The sequence below is a fragment of the Rhamphochromis longiceps genome, linkage group LG23 (assembly GCF_057381845.1).
Source record: "Rhamphochromis longiceps isolate RC_006_pf linkage group LG23, R_longiceps_female_GT1.1, whole genome shotgun sequence".
In the NCBI taxonomy this organism is placed as follows: Eukaryota; Metazoa; Chordata; class Actinopteri; order Cichliformes; family Cichlidae; genus Rhamphochromis; species Rhamphochromis longiceps.
The window spans coordinates 4,041,205-4,061,778 of NC_140578.1; the positions used below are offsets into that span (position 1 = coordinate 4,041,205).

The 20,574-nt window shown below is 40.6% G+C and overlaps 1 protein-coding gene across 1 annotated transcript in view; it reads right to left on the reverse strand.

Annotated features, from left to right (window-relative positions):
- Positions 1–5,551, reverse strand: part of LOC146641026 (disintegrin and metalloproteinase domain-containing protein 10) — a 32,537-nt gene extending 26,986 nt beyond the window's left edge. Inside the window, exons 1-4 of the mRNA XM_085397499.1 lie at positions 5,343–5,551; positions 3,075–3,222; positions 2,709–2,827; positions 1,948–2,103 (exon numbers count right to left, since the gene is read on the reverse strand). Of these exons, the coding sequence (XP_085253625.1) occupies positions 1,948–2,103; positions 2,709–2,827; positions 3,075–3,222; positions 5,343–5,403 (484 nt within the window). The 5' untranslated portion in view covers positions 5,404–5,551. The remainder of the gene's footprint in view (positions 1–1,947; positions 2,104–2,708; positions 2,828–3,074; positions 3,223–5,342) is intronic.
- Positions 5,552–20,574: the final 15,023 nt, after the last annotated feature.

Genomic DNA, 20,574 nt, shown 5'->3' on the forward strand with positions numbered 1-20,574 from the left:
GGAGGAAAGGCAGCCGCGGAGTCTGTGCAGACTTCTGGAGAAACGGTGGGGGGAGACGGGGTTTCTTGCACAATGTGAATTATGTTTCCAGTAAAAAGCTTTCTTGGAAAAATTCAGATACTGTATTTCCTCCTGCGCGTCCAATCTCATTGTTAAGTTTGCAGATGACACTACAGTGCTCGGACTTATATCCAACAATGATGAGACAAACTATAGGACAGAGGTGCAACAACTAGAGTCATGGTGCCACGACAATAACTTGGTCTTAAACACCAAAAAGACCAAGGAGATCATTGTAGATTTCCGGAAGAGGGGTCATAACAACCATCTGCCTCTCTTCATTGGCAGTGAGGCGGTGGAGAGGGTGAGCAGTTTTAAATTCTTGGGGGTAACTGTGACCGAGAACCTGTCCTGGGGCAACCATATCACCTCAGTTGTACGGAAGGCCCAACAGCGCCTCTACTACCTGAGGAGACTGCGGAGCGCACACATTCCCAGATCTCTGATGTTGAACTTCTACAACTGTGCCATCAGCAGCGTTCTGACGTATGGATTTCTAGTGTGGTTCCCCAGCTGCACCAAGGCCGATCAGCAAGCACTCCAGCGGGTGGTGAAAGAAGCTGGCAGAATTATTGGAACAAGTCTGCCAGAGATCAGTAATATCTTCCCCACTCGCTGTCTGAGGAGGGTGCACAGTATCCTGCGGGACCAACATCACCCTGCGCGCCACCTTTTCCATCTGCTGCCCTCAGGGAGAAGGTACAGGTCTATACAGGCCAGAACATCCAGACTGGCCAACAGCCTGTATCCACAGGCTGTGAGGCTCCTGAACTCTCTGCCCCCCTCTCACGGACAATAACCATATCCAACTTCTTAATAGCAATGAACTGGTCTGCATTGGTGCATCATATCTTTATTCTCTTCCCCCTCCTGCCCCCCCCCTCTTTCTTAAATAGATAACTATCATATCTGATATCATATCTCACAGTACAATAATATTGAATGGGTTGCATTGTTGTATTTTGTCATGTTTCTCAGGTCTTTGTCTGAATTTCTACGAACATTATTGCTAAGGATTGTCTTATTGCATTGGAGTCACACTGGGTTAAATATGTACACTTGGGTTTTAAGGGGTATTTATTATTTTCTTCTTTTTTTGGGGTTGTATGGAAGCCCCAAACGCAATTTCATTGTTCTTGACAATGACAATAAATAAATAAATACTAAAATAAATACTAAATACTATTGCAAATGTGCACCTTCAGCAAGGGAATCACACTTTGGCATCCACATTGATTCATATACTCTTTGACGGTTGTCTGATGTACCCCATCTGGATAGATCATATGATCCTTAGCCAAACCCAAATTCATCTTAATCTGTTGTTGTAGAAATTGTCTCCAAAGCCCTCAAACCCTGAAGAAGTCGCCACATATTGCCTTTCTTTCTTCTTCTCCTTATTTTAGAAACCTACCTCCTTCTCTCACTCCTCTTCCTCCTGATTTAGGCCCAAGCCTCACCCACCCCTCCTGTTTCAAGAGTCACACCATCTTTGGTTTATCTTTTCTTTGGCCAGTGCCCAGGCAGTGAGGGCCCCTACACCCCCTCTTAAAGGGCTTTTCTGTTACATTATAAGGTCCCCGGGTACTACACTGACCTGTAGTAACATTAGTTTGAGAACTACAGGCTGCAGATACTACACAAGCGAGGAGCACTGAGGATGAAAAATAGTGGGAAAGACGTGTTGCTGTAAAACTGCCAAAAGGGCCATTAATCAAGCTATTGATATGTTTATGCCAAAGACCAGGAAATTCAGGTCATGGTGTATCATTTGGATTGCAAATGCACAAATATCCTGCACAGTGAGCATTACTGGGACCCTTACTCCAGAGGCACTAGAAGTTTGAGTGCAGGACAACCTTTTCATTGAAGTCGAAGCAGTCTTACCCATGTCGTCCTCACGGTAGATTATCGAGTGGTGGTCTGCTGGACTGCTGGTGTATCTGTCAGATGGCTCTATGTGATAAGTCCCATTTTCTGTATGGATAGTTCCCTCAAACTGTCCCTGTAACACAGAGCCATGGCAGGCGGAGGCAGGTTCACCTGCATGACCAGGGCAGGAGAGACGGGGATTAGAGGGACGTGAGATTATATATGATACTGACAGAAACCTGAATACAGGAGGCAGCAACTGCACACACAAGGTGAGGTATGGGGTAAGAGAGAAATCAGCCTTTTGCAGCTCAGATTACTTTTTAAAATCTTTTTATATATTTTGCATATTCTGTTGTATTTCTTTTGTTGTACATTGCGTAGTTCTTCATAATGGTTTCTAAATTATAATTCACTTTATTTATCTATTCTGTTTGGCATCTGTGGACAGCAAAGAAAGAATTTCATTGTACAGGGAAATCTGTTTCTTTCCATTGCATATGAAAATAAACCTTGAAACCTGAGACTTGAATGAGGACTTTTGAAATTCTTCAGAGGATCTTTTATCCTTGTGCCCAGCACGGTTTATTTTGGCCTAATCAATGTGGAGCTATTACTAAAGATGTTTCTTCAGGTGGAACTTTCCAGATCAAGCCGAGGTTAAATTCTGATTGTAGTGAAATTGGTTAAATAGATTTTTCCTTTTTCTTTTTTTGCAAATGTAGACAAATTGTTTGGAGTCCCACAGGATGACAGGATATCTCTCTGATACCAACCTTCTAGTATTCCTGAGTAGATGTGGAAAAGATCAACATACGTTGAATCATTTTCACTGACCAGTGTAAAGTCTTTGGAAAATACTGCACTGTTTTGCCTCAAAAGCAGGTGGAAAGTCCTGAAGGGAAGAAAAACACAAACAGCTTACAGATGTGGTCAAAGCTTTGTAGTGTTGTGGGAAGTATGCAGATCTATAATCTCCTGAGATATATGGACTAATGAGTGACTAATGTCTGACATGTGTTACAGGTTTAGGAGCAACAACAAAGAGTTTGCACAATCAGGTATTTCCTAATAGTTTAACCAAAGAGTTGCATATAGACAGACATTTTCAACCAGTCGCCCAGACGGAAATATGAATTTACCTGTGAAAAGCAGTAAAATTCAAATGCAGTGTATAGTCCTGAGATTGTGTGGCTCTCTTGGCTCTCAAGTGCCTCCTGTGAAGATCTTCCCTGTCGTAAGACAAGCCCTCGTAATACTTTATGTAAGGACTGATGCTACTCACGGCACCTGTTGGAAAGGAAGATGTTCCTATTACTGAGGAAAAGCAACATTTTGAAAGTATTTTTGTTTCTAATTTTCAGGTAACTCTGATTTTAACAGCTTGTGACTGCAATTCTCTATGGCTGGATATCAGCATCTGAGCCAAATCCTGATTGATAGTGATCTATTCCTGCCTTATCCGCACTTGTAGTTGATTACAGTTTGTGGGCATCTGCTTGATGCAGGAACAGTTTGGTGATAATCTGTACCGTTTTCAAAATGATAGAGCACCATTTCACAAAGCAAAAGTGATAACTAAAGGCTTACAATAAATCAAATTAACATTATGTTCCTATTGCTGAGAAGTTCCAGTCACCCGTTTCAACTTATCTAATTAGTGGTCATAGTGGGGTCTCAAGTCTGTTGCAAGGCCAACACAGAGACAGACAACCATTCGCACCTACAGGCAATTTAGGATAACTAATTAAACCGCATGTATTTGGACTGTGGGAAAAAGCCAGAGTAAGAGAGAATCCACACAGAAAAGTCTTACCCAGATGGTGTATTTGAACCCCAAACCTTCTTGCTGTAAGGCACCAATGCTATAAGCACAACGCCACCATGCTAGCCAACTGAGAAGCTCACTAAACCTTATCCGACTGAGAACCTTTGGTCGGTCCTTATAAAGCAGGGGATCAAACGGAAACACTTGACCAGCTTCAAGCACTGATAAGGCAGGAATAGTATGCCATAAATAAAGATAACAGTCCAGAAGCTGATATCACATTGTGGTTCGAAATATAATAGAAACATGTTCAAAAAGATCAGATGAACAAAATCTGAAGGTCCCGAATTTGCACCACTGCCAAAGCTTGGTCATGACTGTAAGCAGCCTTTACAGAGTGATTTGTACTTGGCACACTACACCACAAAGTCAATCCTGATGCAGATGACACATTCCTAATCTTAAAAAATCCTTGTTTATTACAGGAAACATATTCGGTTTTTTAAACACAATCTTTACTCTGTTTTGTTTTCCAGCAAGTTGTGTTTGCAGCTGTTGGAGGTTAAACAGCAGGGGAGTTGTTTTGGAGTTGAGCCTTGTTATCTAGGACCATTCTAAGATGCTAAGGTTTTGAAATAAATGTTGCTGTGCTTTATTAATGTAAACCTAAACCAGAAATGTGATTGTTACTAAGTGTCAACATTCACTCTCTCAGTAAGCAATGGTTTGTAAAAAGTTACTTTAAAATTAGACATGAATCCAAGTCTGCTATTCATTCTATTAGTAGCTTTATAGTGCAGTGGTTTACACATGGGCATAGCAAGAAAAACATCCACAGTTCAATGACAAATAGATACATATTCCTTGGAGGATGTGCCAGGAAGCATCTGGTGTAAAAATTTGCTAAATCAGATATGTGGGGCTCCCCCTCTTGAATGAGAGCATCAAAAGTAGCTGCTTCTAAATTCTCAAAAATATCTTTATTCTTTTTGGAAGATTTTTTAATTAGTTTCATTGTTAAAGCAAAGAAATATTAAACATTTTGAATATACATAACTTGTTGGACTTCAACATGACTTCCGATCAAGATTATAATGACACAAACTTTGCTAAGCACATTCATGCTCCAAGGGGAAAAAATAAATCCAGCAATAAACCCAAATTTATCCTAAATAATCTTTCCAGACAATATCCTCTTGGCACAATCACAACAATTTTAACTGTCTGTCTGCCTAAAACTAATCTGCCATCTACTGAGTGTTTTCTGGCTAACTGCAGAAACCCTTGAGGGAAGAAAATTATAATTCCCTGTAGCTTGCAGCCATTTTTAGTTGCCCATCATGAGTGACTCCCGCATAAATACACTATAATGCACTCCAATAAGCAAGACTAAGTGAGCAAAACATTTTTCTCCACTGCTGATAACACTTTGCAAGAGCACACTTCTGTACAGCATTCCTGAGGGGACAGGTTGAGACATGTCTCGCCCAGGACAGACCAGTCCACCAAAACACAGCCATTTCATACACACACAGACACTCAGGCAGACTGACGCTCACATACGCACATGTGACTACAAACAGCCCTGCTTATTTTAGGTGCAGTCCTAAGACCTCTTATTCAGACAGTATTTAGAATCTACCTGTAATCCATTCATGGCAGCCCACAAGCAAAAGCAGCAAACAGCAGTGTTGGACCCCCATCGTCTCCTTATTGGGGCGCTCTTCTCCTTTCCTCACCTCTCTATGTCTTTCTCATCTCATTTCTCCTTACCTTTCTCTTCGGCTTATCTCGTACCTGTGGTTTCCCACACTGGAATGTGACTACTTATAAAATTCAAGCCATGACACAGGAAGATATGAACACTGACACACTGGAGAGGCACATTCAGACTTGTTTGCTAACAGATACCTGCGCAGTTGCAGGAAGTTTTTCAAATGAAGTTGTGAGATATGTTTCTCAAATAGTTAGCATAGCGCAGAGATTCTCACTTTTTTTTTTCTGGTATGTCCAAAAAATCAGCCCTCACAACCAGCATATTCTGGGGGGGAGATCAATTACTACTAATAAAAAAGGATAAAAGTTGAATTTAAAGGAACTAAAGGTCCTCAAGATGAAATTTCCCCAGAGTTAGAGAGCTCCTGGTGGGCAAGATTAAATGTGACAGAATCAAAAGTCATAGAACTGCTGTGAAAAAAGTATTCGCCCCTTCGCCCTCAGATTTCTTCCTTTTTTAGGTTATTGATCATCAAACTATTTTTTTAGTAGCCAAAATAACCAGATTAAATACAAAATGCATTTTTTAAATGATGATTTCATTTGTTAATGGAAAAAAAAAACCTCACTAAACTTGCCCTGTAAAAGTAATAGCTGCCAAGGGCTGCACGACCAGTTCTTATATTTAGGGGCCAATTACTTCTTCCACATATAGAGACTAGGTTTGGATAGATATATAAATAAAGGAATCAAATTCAAAGAGGCACATTTTCTGATTAAAAGTCAACAGAATAACACAGTAGTTGTTTGGTAAAAGAAAGCATACAAGCTGTAAATAAGTTGCTTGATCATGTTGCAGTTTTTAGTGTTGCAGTGATTCAGAAATGATTCTGAAAAAGGAAGATGTCTCCCACAGGTCTAATTATTGACCCTTGTGTAGAAAAGAAAGTGCTGAAATGGTTCCTTCTCATAATAAATACGAGAAGGAAGTAATCATATGCATGACTAACACTGTGTGAAGGGTATTTTGTGTCCTCATCCTGAGCAAAGAGGTGACAGTTTAAGATTTTAGAACAATAGCAGAACCAGGACATCAGTCGACCTGGAAGTGATGCAAATAAAACAAAGGTTTTACTGCTTAAAATAAAAGCCACCTGTGTCACTTCTGCAACAAGAAAAGCAACATGTTTACAACAGTTTGCCACATAATTAGAGATCTCGGGAATCAGGGATTATGTAATGGTAAAGAAAGCAGTCATAATCAGCGTAGATTGGATGTGGGAAGTGCTACTAAATTAATGTGTGGATATTTATGGCTTAGAGTTGTGCATTTATACAGTTATGGTAAAAACTGTTTAAATGGCTTAATTTTTTTTGTTTCATATCAGAAACTAATAACAATCACCTAGTCCTTAGCAGGTGCTAAAAACCGGTAAATAGTTTTTACATTTTACTTGTGGCATTATCTATTTAACCATAACAAAGCCAAAATGACGAAGCTGTGTGGAAAAACAATAAGTGCACCCTTGCTACTTCCATAGGAATTAAAAGGGAAAATGGGAGTCGGGTCAAAAGCACTTCATTAACTGAACAACAGCAAATCTGAGCATCTCAATAAAAGCAGAGGTTTGCAGTTTCTAAAGAATTTGAAGTCGACATTATACGGTGAGAAGGATTATTCACGCAGCACAGTTAAGGTTTAAGTTGCAACTGTGCAAACCACAAGACTGCTGGAACAATGTCCTTTGTGCAGATGGGGCCAAAATGGTTTGGCCTTAACGCAGACACACAACTCCATGTTGGAGAAAACCAAAACACGGCATATCAACACAAGCATCTCATACCACCTGTCAACCACGGGGGAGGAAGGGTGATCATTTGAGCTTGTTTTGCAGCTTTGGGATCTGGACACCTGACAAATGTGAGGCCATCTCCCCGACACGTTTTGTTGTTCATCTCAGCTCATATTTACCTGATTTTAAGACCTGCTGAGCACCAGATGTTTGATATTTTGCCGTGATAAGTAAAATCTTAGAATTTTAAGAGGATGTAATATAAGTTTGATCTATTTTTACATTTAGAGCTTTTGTTTTGTTTTGTTGTTTGTTTTTTGTCAAATGTATGTCAGCAGATGTCCTAATTTGCTTTCTTGACAACATAAAATGAACGCAGGTTGGAAGCAACTTTATTTTATTTATTTTCTATATTTAAACAGTTTCAGTCTTAAGTAAATAACAGGTACAAATGATCTGAGAGGTTTTATTGACATATCACATTGTGTTGATGATATTTGCATTGATAAAAACGTCTTACGGGACTTCCTCACATTGTCCCGGAGAAGGATTTCTAGTTATCGACATCCTGGAGCTCTCAGTGGGAACTGGAGCCAAGTGAATCAGACCGGATTAAAATGGTTTCCATATTGTTAGAGTTTAGCAGCCATGTTTGTTATTTTTTTATTTTTTTATGAATCCACAGCAGATTTTATTGCATGTTTAACTTTGATTCCTTTTTGTTCCTGTAAACCTAATTTGCACTCATCCTTCCTGTTTTAATATTTATTGTTTATGAAGGACTAAATCAGTCGGCCCGGTTTTGCGATCATGCAAAGTTGTCCTTATGTTGTGTTCTCATGGTGTAGTAGTAGAAATTTGTCCAGTTAAGTCTTATGCATCAGACCGCTTTATTTTTGAAGTTTTATAGTATGTCTGTGCACACGTGGACACATAAGATCTGCCTTTCTAAGAGACAGTGGGATAACGTCCTCACTTAATACAGCTAATATTGAAATTTACTAATACTGGATGGATGTTTCAGCTGGGTCACATCCAGCCACAGATTTCAAACTTGGCCTGCAGACGGGTTCTTGGCCGGATAAGCTACTACAGATGAACATATTACTATCAGTTTACTCCAACAGGTCTGTTTTTACAGCCTGGTTTAGAGCTTCCCCTCCCCCATCCCTTAATCATTCACCGGCAGGCTTCCCGAAAGGTCTCCAGGGTTCCGGTGATTGGCTGAAAAGGAATCACCCGGATTCGAAGACACACCCACCAGGCTCACACAACTTTGGCCACACACACATATCATCAAGAAGTCTGCTTGTGGTTGTATTATCAATAAAACAAAGTGCAACTAAACACATGCGTGGTGTGTTCATGTGTCCTTTGGGTTGTCAGAGTGAGCTTTTTATTATTTTAAAATGGAAACGGCTTAAATGACATCAAATATAGTGAATAAAAATACAAAATCAGAAGTTGTCTGTTGAAAACAAGCAACTTTTACAGCTCTCGGAGAGGCCCCATAACCTTTATGCTTCCTATCATTACCTTTATGAAGTGTAGAGGTTACTCAAGGATGTTGGCTTTAGACAGAGGGTTAACTCACACACTATCTCAGCGTTTTTCTTATGAAATGTAACCATGACTTAACATTTTATAGCCCAAAGTTTGCTTTATTTGGAACATTTTAAAGCGCTACAATGCCACATTCTTGAAACAAAAGAATTCAGGTTTCAAATCAATCCTTTCCAAAGGTTTCCTGCTCGCATGGATCTCATCACTTGTTGCATATGTCACAAGTATCCTAAAGTTTCTTCTTCTTTTTTTAAGGCCACGCTACTGTAACCGATCCTGTCGGTTTCTCCTTTTTCGAGTTGCAGGAGGTGGTCTCATGAGGTTTTTCGTCTCTAACTCGCTGAAGTGTTTTTCATGGGAGTTTCTGGTGGCCTTCAAGGCTAATTCAAACCAACACTATTCCTGACATCCAGTGTGACCCTACAAATGTCTACATAGTTAGTTTGAGACAAAGGATCACGGTTTCTTTGGTTCTCAGGGGGGTTCATAGGTTATGGGAATTATCAAATCACATCATTCTGCTGACAGAGACAAGTGTGAACCTCTTTACCGACATGACCCAGTTCACAAAGGGCCACGGCTTTCCCTTTCTTTATAACATGCAGCGCACAATATCCAGTCTGTGTTAGACTCCATAATGACAGCATTGTGTCCACAACTTGAGCTAAACAGATAGATGAGTTGGCATCCTACGCTGTCTGTGTAACATCTGATATCGCCGCTGGCAAAACATTTAGAAGTTTATCTGCAGGATCGTGTTTGTTTGCAGTGGCTTCTTTTACACTGATCACAATCAGTATAAAATAATGGAGTTCTTGAAGAGCGCACTGTAGTTGTATTTCAGTGTGGACTCACATTGTACATCCAGAAAGAGAAAAACACTACACATGGCTGTCCACTTGCAATGCAATGCCTCCCCCTACAGTAAACACGTCATATGCAGTTTTTGTTCATATTCCTTGTAAGGCTGTAGGTGTGATTCCCCTTTTTCTTTTGTTGAAATCTTTATAAACCTTTAATCTCTTTTTTCATATGACTAAAAAAGTAACATTAGGATATGTTTGTAGTTTTGTGAGGGTTTTTTTTTTTTTTTTTGGAGACAGGTGTGGCGCTGTGCACTGTGGCAAAACACATTTCAAATGCTGTTCATTCAAATCTCTCAATATTTCATAAAACTAAGAATCGTTAATAGATTTTGAAGGCCTTGTCATGTCAGGTCATGTCACGAACTGTTACCCAAAATACAAACGGGCAGACGAGGTCTTCCGACAGCAGAGATTGGAGCAGTGTCTGCCCGTTAAACTAACATTTTGATAAACTTTGTTTGATATGGCTCTAATAGCTCTGATGCCAAAACACATTCAATAACCTTGACATATTTGGGAAGTACAGTCAGCATCATGTTGAAATGTTGCAGTTTGAAATGAGTGAAAGCAAGCCCAGCCAGGATTTTACAGTTAAAAGAATTACGTTACATGATAGTTTTGTGCAGCCTTACTAAATTTTTCTTTGGACTGTGGGAGGAAGCTAGAGTACTGAGCAAGAACCCACGCAAACAAGGGGACAACATGCAAACCCCACACAGAAAGATCCTGGCCAGCCTGCATATTTGATCGCAGAATCTTCTTGCTGTGAGGCACCAGTGCTAAACACCACTCCAATGTGCTGCCTGTAGTGGGGTTAATTCTAAATTACCCATAGGGGTGAATGGTTGTCGGTCTCTCTGTGTTAGCTCTGTGACAGACTGGCGACCTGTCCAAGATGTACCCTGGCTCTCGGGCTTTTGGATTTTGGAATTTCCATGTTCTCACTGAGTCGATGCGTGTCGTATAACCTTACATGCCTCAAAGACATGCATGTTGACTTTAAATGGCTGCAGGTGGGGATTTACGTGTCAGGGGTTGCCTGCCTCCTGACAACCCTGAAGTAGTAGCCTTTTTCTCTACAGGCCTGTCTTAATTCTTTGAGGCATTGAGTCAACAAGGTATTGGAAACATTTCTTAGAGATTTCGGTTCATAATCACACGATAGCATCACACGTCTGCAGCAGAATTGCTGGCGCTACATCCTTGATGTGAGGCATTTTTTTAACCCAGAGAACTGGATGTTCTCTGTTTTTCGCACCATTCTCTGTAAACAGTTAGTTGATGTGGGAAAATCTCTGGAAAACCCTGTCTGACACCAGCAACCATGCCACGTTCAAAGTCACTTAAATCACCTTTCTTCCCCATTCTGATGCTCAGCTTGAGTTCATTAACTCATCTTGACCATGTCTACACGCCTAAAAGAGCTGCTGCTGTTTGACTGACTGATCAGATGTTTGTGTTAACAATTAGTCGAACAGATGTACTTAACGAGGTGGCCAGTGAGTGTTTTTCCTATTGGTCTCACTTGCGACAAAGAAATGAGAGTAATCAGCACACGTTACGTCATATTCTTCAAGCCCAGAAGAGGGAGCTGTTGACAAACCTTCAAAAAAATGTGATTACGCTTGGTGAGGAGGCAGTGGGAAAAGGAGGGGACACCTCCACAAATGGAAAACAGCAATATTCCCAACAAGGGACAGAGGGAGAATGGGTGCGACTCAGCAAAAATATAAGCATAAATTTTGTCGTACTTCTCTGTGGCAGCACTGAAAGAAATGGAGTGTGGCTACACTGAAACATCATAAAATGAGCTGATTTTGAAAAGCTGCAGGGGAAAATACACATCTCATAAACTAATATGTGTGCATTAGTGTGCGTGAGACCTCTTTTGTTTGTACTGCTGATGACAAATGACCCCAGCCATTAGTCTTTAAATGAAGCCATGTGTTCAAATATATGTGGGTAAGGCAAAAAGACACGCGCACGCACGGTCTCTGGTTTACATCATGATGCTTATTGCTTTGTTTTACAACTTTGTCAAACAGAGGTACAAAAGCTAATGTAGCTTAATGAGGCAGAGAGAGATAATCAGTGTTGAGAACAATACTGGAATGATTTGACTGAAAAACAAAGATGCTGACAGAGAGAGGAGCAAAAGTTTACCAAAGAAGTTCCACATTGCGAAATCAGGAGGGAGAACATTTCAGGTCAGGCTGTGGGGAGGTGAACTCCAGGTTGCTGAAGGACGGGAAGAGCCCACCGTCACAAACTGAGCCCAAACCGTGCAGATGAGGAAGGCTGGAAATGGTCTACGAGCTTCAGGAGTTCCTCCACAATGGGATTTCGACTTTATGTGAGGAGCCAGTGGAGGCTTCACAGGAGACGGGTGAGAAAAGAGGCTTTGGCAGCAGCGTTCTGGACGAACTGCAGAGTATGAAGTTCATCCAGTGAGGAGTTACACTAAAAGCTACAGTCTAAATAGAGAGCTTGACTCAAAAAGTAAATGTGTAACATCTGTTAGATTTGGCTGCAGTGTTTACAGTCGTGATTTTCTCACAGTCTTCATGCATTCGCCACACCTCCTTGTTTCATTTCTAATCCAGGAAGACTAACGATCACTCATACGGTGACCTTTGACCTCCTGTGACCGAGCTGGCAGTGGCAGCACTTCAGGTTTTAATTAACTGGGATATGCTGGCAGCTATCTGCAGCCTATCAGGCTAACGTCATGCATTTTCCGGTATGGCTTCTTAACTGGAGAGCCTTGATAACCTCTGCAACACGCCTTTGTTTATATGGTGAAAACTTTGTCCTAGAATACCTTTAAGAAGGATAAAGTCTGTACAAATGCTGCTTAAACATACAATAATGAAGGAAAAGCCTCAGAAGTTTGTTATATGTGTGCGATTTTGTGGTATATGAGGCAAATAATTTACTCTTAAAGATGTTCTAATCAGTGTTTTTATATGAACAATGGTTCTTATGTCTAATGTGTAGATCTCTTGCTGGAATGAACCCACAGAGATTCATTTTATACCCTCAGCTCTGTGGAGGTTTATGGGCCATCGTTTTGGGCTTGGTTTTACAACCTACATTTTTACTGTTTTGGTTCACTCTCACCGCTCTCATCAACCTCATTTCCAGCAGCAGGAGCTATTTTCAGCCATCCAGCACCAAACTGCAGACAGGCAAAGCTGGCAGCTCCTGCAGGTGGAGATCATATTAGATCATTTAGTCAGGACTATAAGAGATTATAATGTAAGTGTGAAATTAGATGAATTTATGATCCATGCTGCATTCATTCACACTGTTAGCCATTCATGACAAAATGTGTGTCATCTCACCTCTGACAGGGAAGTAATATAACTTCCCTGTCAGCCCGTCTTCTGATAAATGAGCGCGATGAGGCGATAAAACTGTGAATAACTGGTGCAAGACAGGCATTCGAGACAACGATCTTTATTTGCACATTTGCTGTGAGCAATGTTAAACAGTCAGATAACATAGGGCAAGACAAGGCAGCGCCCATCAAAAATAGGGCCGTGCATAGAAATGCACACACACATAAAATAAGGTGTGCTGGTGAAAGTAGTAAATGAAACCATGGGGTTTAAATGCAAGGGCAGTGCATCCAAGAGACCGTCTGTAAGACACAGAAGTACTCAGAGACCGTTAGAGACTCACCACATAACATTAGCCTCTAACCTTGAGCTTAAGCAAAGTATTATACATGCATTTGTTTTGCCATTAGGCAAATGGTACACACAAACAGACTGGGCAATGTCTTTTTCCCTGAGGTACGGCCTCCATCACGGCTATAGGAGGGATGCCAGTCTAAATTTTGTTGCGCTTGTTTAACTACAATAAAGTTCATTCTACTCTAAATTATGTGAATTTGCTTTTTCCTCCCAAAGGAAGTTGGTTCCTTACAGTGAGTCTGTTAAACAGGTAAAATGTTGATACACACAAAATTCCAAATATCATATATTAAAGCTCTCCCTTATTCTTTTACATTGCTAAAGAAATTAAAAAAAACAACAACTGCATTTTGGCCAAAATGCCAAATAGTTGTTTGTGTGCAAGACTTTGAAACATCCACGCTGACAGTAAACTTCTCTCTGGCTGTTATCCAGTAACTGCTCACAAAGAGGACATCCGACAGAAACATTAGGAATTCTTTGCAAGTCTCTCGACAATACCAATTTCTCATAATGGCTCACTTTGCGGACGCATCTTTTGTTTGTATCTCCTTTAAATTGCAGATAGTTTTCCCATGTGTAAGAAATGCATGGGGTCTGTTTCCCACACCCCTCCCCTCGTGATATGACTCAGACACGAGATAATTGACATGAATGTTGACTATGCAGCAGGTCAAAGACTCGGTCATAAAGATACAATCACAACCAGAGCTAATGAAGGCTTTCAGTCATAAAAGCCCTGATAGTGAAATGTTATGAAAATATGACTTTAAACTAGCAACACTTGAGGAAACTGACTCGGCTCTTGACAAATGAGGTGTGCTACTTAAAAAATAACACAATAAATTCCAAGCACATGAATTTTCCTCTGCTTGCTTTTCATTGGGTCTTCTTCCCTGCCTTTAGCAGCTCTCTCTCTCTCTCTGTAGCTTTAAATATGACTATATCTTAGCCCTTTTCCCAAGCGAGAAGAGTTTTGGGAAGTTTTTTACCTTAAAAGGCCATGTGGAGTGGAGCGCTGGTTTCCTGTGGGAGGGGTTTCCTCTCTCTAACTCTGGAGCTGGAGGCCCAGCCCATCCTCATCCTCTCTCGGCCCTGCCTGTTTAAAGCACTCCTCCTTCCATTTTTGCACTCCCAGCAAAGTGGTGAGATCCAGCTACAGCCAGATGTGTGTGTATGTGACAGTGTTCATGTGTGTCTGTGTAGGACTCATGCTGACCTTCCTACTTAACAGAAGGTGAAAACACGGTTAAAAGCTGGGAAATGAGAGAGGAACCAAGTAAAGACAGCAGGAGAGAGAAGGAAGCAGGAAAGAATTGGATTGGAGTGTGGGAGGAGACAGGAAATAAATGAGAGGGATTAAGAAGAGGGAAGATGTGTGGTGTGGTGATAATGAACACTACTCTTGTCATCCCCTTTTCAGTTAGTCTGTCAGTCATTCACACAGCACAGAATGAGTCAAATATATTGTCCTTATAAGGCCTGTGCTGAAGATCTGACTGCAGTGCTCCTGGCACAGCAGCTGGTGTGTCATCACTATGAGGTCATTACTACTGTGCCCCTGTCTGACTTCCTGTCTTTTTGTCAGCGCTTATGATTATGATCTACAGGAGTTATTGTGGTTTTATTATGTTTCAGTTTCTGCAGCGTATCTCAGTTTATCCCAGTTCAGTCAGTTTTACTTAGGGCTTTAGCTATCATCACTTCATACTTTTAAATACATTTTATTTGTGACTTCACCTAATATATTTGTGGCTTCTGTATGCCATATAAAGTGGCTCCGTGGTGCATGGTTAACACATTCACGTCATATGTGACAGGTCCCTGGTTCAAGGCCAGGAGGAGCCACATGCTGGGGGGGGTCACGTGCTGTTGTACTCCTAGTTCCGGTTGCACGCCCGGATAAACGCGAGCGTTAGCTCACGAAGAGTCTGTGGCCTGTTATCTGTGCCAAATTAACATGTGGCTCCATCCACAATTGTGCACCCATGGGAATTAATAAAAAGTACCTTGTTCTATATGTGTCATAAGCTCGGATGTTGGATTTTTCTGTTCACCTGAAGTCTTTATATGGATGTTCTAAACAAACACAAGTAAAGTTGATCCAGAGCAGCTAGCTCAGGGTTCATCTTTAACAATCAGTTACAGTATTTTTTTTCTAGACATGTCAGTGAGAGTGGATATGTGTAATATGGTCATATCAGCACAGAAGTCCCACTCACCAGCTTCTGCTTGGGAGGAAGCTTGTGAAGAAGAAAGTAGGCTTAAAGGGAGAGTGATAAAGGAGGAAGAGCCCAAAATTTAGCTTGTTTTAGACAGAAAATGCACCAGGGCCTACAATAAGGAAATATAAGGATTATTGTGAGCTGTAAAACATAGAGGGTGACTGTAAGGATTATTGGTTGCATCATTAAATTGCAGCTGGTCAATGGAAACTCTACGATGTTTCCCTGGATTTTTTCTCTTTACTCAGGGAATATTGAACAGATTGAAGTACTGATAATGTTCTAATAAAACACCAAACACCACCGTTTAATTGCTTTAATATTTATTTTAGATATATTTGTCATAACTTCCTTTTAAGCCTCTAATTTTTCTGCGTAGTCTGTGACTCTTTCTGCCTTTGCATGTCCTGTTCTTCCTCGAAAGGTATACGGCTCATTAGTCGGGAATGTTCTGTCTTGTTTTATACACAGGAAGTTGTTGCATAATGAAAAAGTCACAGACAGTGAGTGGGTAATGGTGTAATTGCTTGAATGATCATCAGTCATAATCGTCGATATTTCATAATAATGGCAGCTCGTTTGAGCCCAACCCAAGTTTCTTGTTTATATCAGGATATTTTTTGAATGAATATTCTTTATTGTCATTGTCACAAGTACAATGAAATTGAAAGATGTCTCCGGTCAGTGCAACATCACGAAAGATAAATACTTAAAAACCATAATAAATAGGATATAAAAGATAGAAATACATATAAGATACAGTATTCTCATACAGTAAATTCACCCAAGCAATCCAGGCCTAAGGCCCCATACAGACACTCAACATACGACCTAGTTGATATATCACTCAAACAATCAATCACTCAGTCAATTTGTTAGCGCATCCAACAAAACATGTCTGAAAGCATTCCAACATCAAGGGCACAAATGACAACAGGGGCAATGAAAGTCATCTACTTTTAGTAGCATTGAGACATGATATTGCAATTGGGTAGAAACTGTGTTTGAGTCTGTTAGTCCTTGTGTATGTTGTTCTATACCGTTTACCTGAAGGCAGCAGTTCGAACATGGAGTGTCCAGGGTGTGAGGTGTCCTTTATGATGTTATGGGCTCTTTTGAGGCAGCGGGAACTGTGTAGGTCTTTCAGTTTGAGGAGAGGGCAGCCGATTGTCCTTTGGGCAGCGTTGATTACTCCCTGGAGTGCTTTCCTCTGAGCCACTGTGCAGCTAGCGTACCATATGCCTATGCAGTACGTTAGTATGCTTTTGATGGAGGCTCTGTAGAAAGACACCAGCAGTCTCTGTGTGATGTTGTTCTTCCTAAGCACTCTCAGAAAGTACAGTCTCTGTTGTGTCTTTTTCAGTAGCTCAGAGGTATTCACACTCCAGGATAGTTTTTTTCAGTGCTAATATTAGTGTATTCCTGAAAACTGAGCAAACACTCTGGTGTAGTAGGTCACAGTGGAAGAGCTGAACCGGAGAAAGTAAAGTCACCTCACTCCCAGATCGCACCACTTCACATATGAGCAGTCATTTTCACGCTTATGCTCACCACCTGAACCTGAGTGGCAGGTTTAGTCTCTAGGTGACCTGACAACAATTCTTCATTACACAGTGACTCATTGTGCTGTGATTACAGAGTTACTGAGCTTAAGTATTATTGCAAAGGCGTTGGAAATAATTGGGATTAATTTAAAAGCTGATTGACTTGACTGAGACTTACTCCATTCATTGCAACACGTTCATCAGGACATTTGGGTTGGGCAGCTTCTGAATTCAAGATGTTCGAACAAAGGTAGAATTTGTAAAACACTAAAACGTGAAATGAGGTCACAACATGCAGCTGCGTCTGCGATTTCACCTTAATCGGTGCCCGTAACAATGTGTTTACTTACCCCAAAGCAAAGAGAAGTTGAGACATGCCAGGTCAATTCTGATTGGCTAGCTGTGAGTCAAACATTTCTGAAATGCCTGTGGAGAAAGAGTGTGTAAGTACTAATCACCTTGAGGGGATCTATACATGGGGACATGCATTAATTTTTTTTAAGTCCCCTCAAAGTAAATAATCAGTTTAGGGCAGGTTTATATTTGAGGTTGGTTAAAAGTATGGTTATGGTTAAAGCACAAGTCAAGAAAATGTAAGTCATTAGAATATTTTTTGAAATAACTGCACGTATGTGTCTGTGTGAGTGGGTTAGGAGAGGTGGATGGGAGGCTTCTGACGTCATTTAACCTCGTCGTCATACAGGAAACATGCCTCCGCCCGTACAGACTCTGAGTTACAAAGGGAATGTGCCTCACCATCTGTGCATGTGTGTCTGTGTGTGCGTATCACCAGAGTCCAGGTGGTGTCCTGTCTAGCAGAGTCATGAGCTTTGTTTCCACCCCAAGGCCACAGGAGTTCACTTACGCACATGTACAAAGAGTACCTCTTGTTCTGCTGAAGGGACTGGAGGTTCAGTTGTGCAATAGCTTTGATGCCGTTTTGTTTAGCTTTGCATTAGGAACTCCAGTGCAGAAAGTCCTGCCTTTTGGCTGCTTTATCCTCTCCGGTATTCTGTTCTCCATCAAAAATAATGATAAAAAACATTCACTTTCATTGGCTGCTCTGCTTGCATTTGCAAAATATCTTCATGTTTAGTCTGGGCCCCTCCGCAGCATTTCTGCGGCTAAGCTGCAGAAAGAGAAAGCATACTTGGAACATCGGGAGAAAATATTGAAGACACTAAATTATACTCTTGAATTACTGGCTGAGCAGTCGGGTGGAGCAGGGCTACATTCACACAGTATGTGTAAGAGACTTAAAGCTGCTGCTTCTCAAACCAGAGCAACTTCTGCTGCTGCTGTATTTACACGCATAGATGTCCAGAGTCAGTGCTTTCAGGTTTTATGTGATTATCTTGGTAACTGTTGTAATTAAGACATGAATTTAAAGGCTCTTTATTAAGAGAAAATATTCTCATATGTTGAAAAACCCTGACATAGAATGTCTGTAGAGAGTCATTTAATCTCTATAGATGATTGTCCTCCAGAATTCAGTTTTTTAAAGACAGCAAACACGCAGCAGAGATTTGAAATCCAGCTGGCTTCACATAAATCTGGTTTAGTCTTTGTCCTGAGACCTAAACTAATGTCAAGAAAAGCTACTCTGCTGTTTCACTAATACAAGCAAACTGACCGCTTCACAACAAGATGACATGAAGGTGAAGCACACGACAGGTAATCTAGACAAGATTAATTTTAGACAGGAGAAAACACAACTTTAAACTGCTCCAGCTGTGTTCACTTCTTAGCTGCAGTCACCTTGAAATGTTGCCAGATGCTAAGCGACAACTTATAATGAACAAAATTGTTCTGTACAGATGAGCTGCTGGATGAGAATTTGTCAAGTTGGTCACACAGACTTCTAGTACAATTTGTCTCTGAGTGGATCTGTATATCAACATTATTCAGTTCCAGCCAATTGGACCGGCTTCAGGTGTTCAGTTCAGACTCTAATGTTTAGTTAAATTTTCAGTTTTTTACCACAAATTATCCATAAAATATTGACATAACCACTGTGACTAATGGGGACTGTTTTTAACCCTGGAGATTGGTCTTTTTGTATGGTGGCCCTGAGAGGCCAAACAGACTGAAACTGAAAACACCAGAAAAACGCTGCAAAAGCACACAAAACACAACGGAAATTGGAAAAATGAAAACGAAAACAGAAATAGGAATAACAGATTTACAAAAGCAAAAGTGTTTCTGGGGAGACAATAACCCGACGGACCAGTTGCAGGAACCAAAATATGCTAGGTAAGCGTGTAGGCTAATAGTTAGCCTACACTTACCTCTCATCTTTTCTTTCCTCACAAAACCGATAGATCCTCCACTTATTTTAAGTGTCTCCCAGCGCAATTCTTATCTCTCTATTATTAGAGTCTTGACCTTTCATTATAAACCACACTGAAGCAACTTTTGGGATGATTTGGTGCTATATAGATAAGATAAAATGGAACTAAACTGAAAGGAAATTTAACTTTGAATTTGTTTTTTGCCTTGAAAGTTGCAGCTTGGTATTTACTGATTTATTGATCAACCTTAGATCCACTTCAAAGAAAGACCCACTAATGCTGGCTAGCAGCTAACAGTGGCAAAAACAGCAGAGCTTAGCAACAGAAAAACTCAGGATATCCACAACAACAAGTGAGTTTCACAGACTCATCGGCTCATATCAGACTCCTTTCACAAAGTCTCCAGAGAAAATAGACTTGGAAACCTGCTGAGATGAACAAGGAAATGACTCACTATAGATGAAAGGTGGCCAGAGTTGTTTGTCTTACAGTGGCCACCATAGATAGGATTTTGCACTTTAATTGAGAGGAGGCATAAAACAGAATTCAGTTGACTGCAACGTCTGCGATCTGCTGATGTCTAGCTGTGATATTTTACAAAGAGCACCTTTAAAATCAAACAAATCTGTCCCTCAAATCTTTCCAGTTCTTTGTACATTCCCTCATGTCCATTCTGATGAAATAAAGGCATGAATAACAATTTCCAATTAACAGCGTGGTACGAAAGAACTCACATTGGCAACTTGAAAGTGATAAAAGCAAGAGTGAGTCAACATGAGCCTCCAAGGGGAAGGCTGACTCAAATATTAAGCCATGACAGATAGAAGATTTTGCAAAAGCGTCAAGGAGAACCTAGAGTTTCCATTACCACAAATCTGTTGAGGGCACAAGCACTACCTTCTCTTTATTAAGTTGGAGAAAATTGTCAAATATCTGATTTTTGATACAGTCCAAGCGCCTATGGAAGATCTATAACTTAGAAAACAAAACATATAGTGCTGAAAAGAGAGCAGATGTAACAGAAACAGTAAAGGCCCCAAAAGAGGACCCGAACTTACAAGCAGCCACAGGATCGTTCAGACAAATATGAAGAAAATAATTAAAAACAAATCTACAGAATACATGAAAATAAAGCTTTTATTGGTGTAACGAGTCTTACTGAACCACTAGTTTAACAT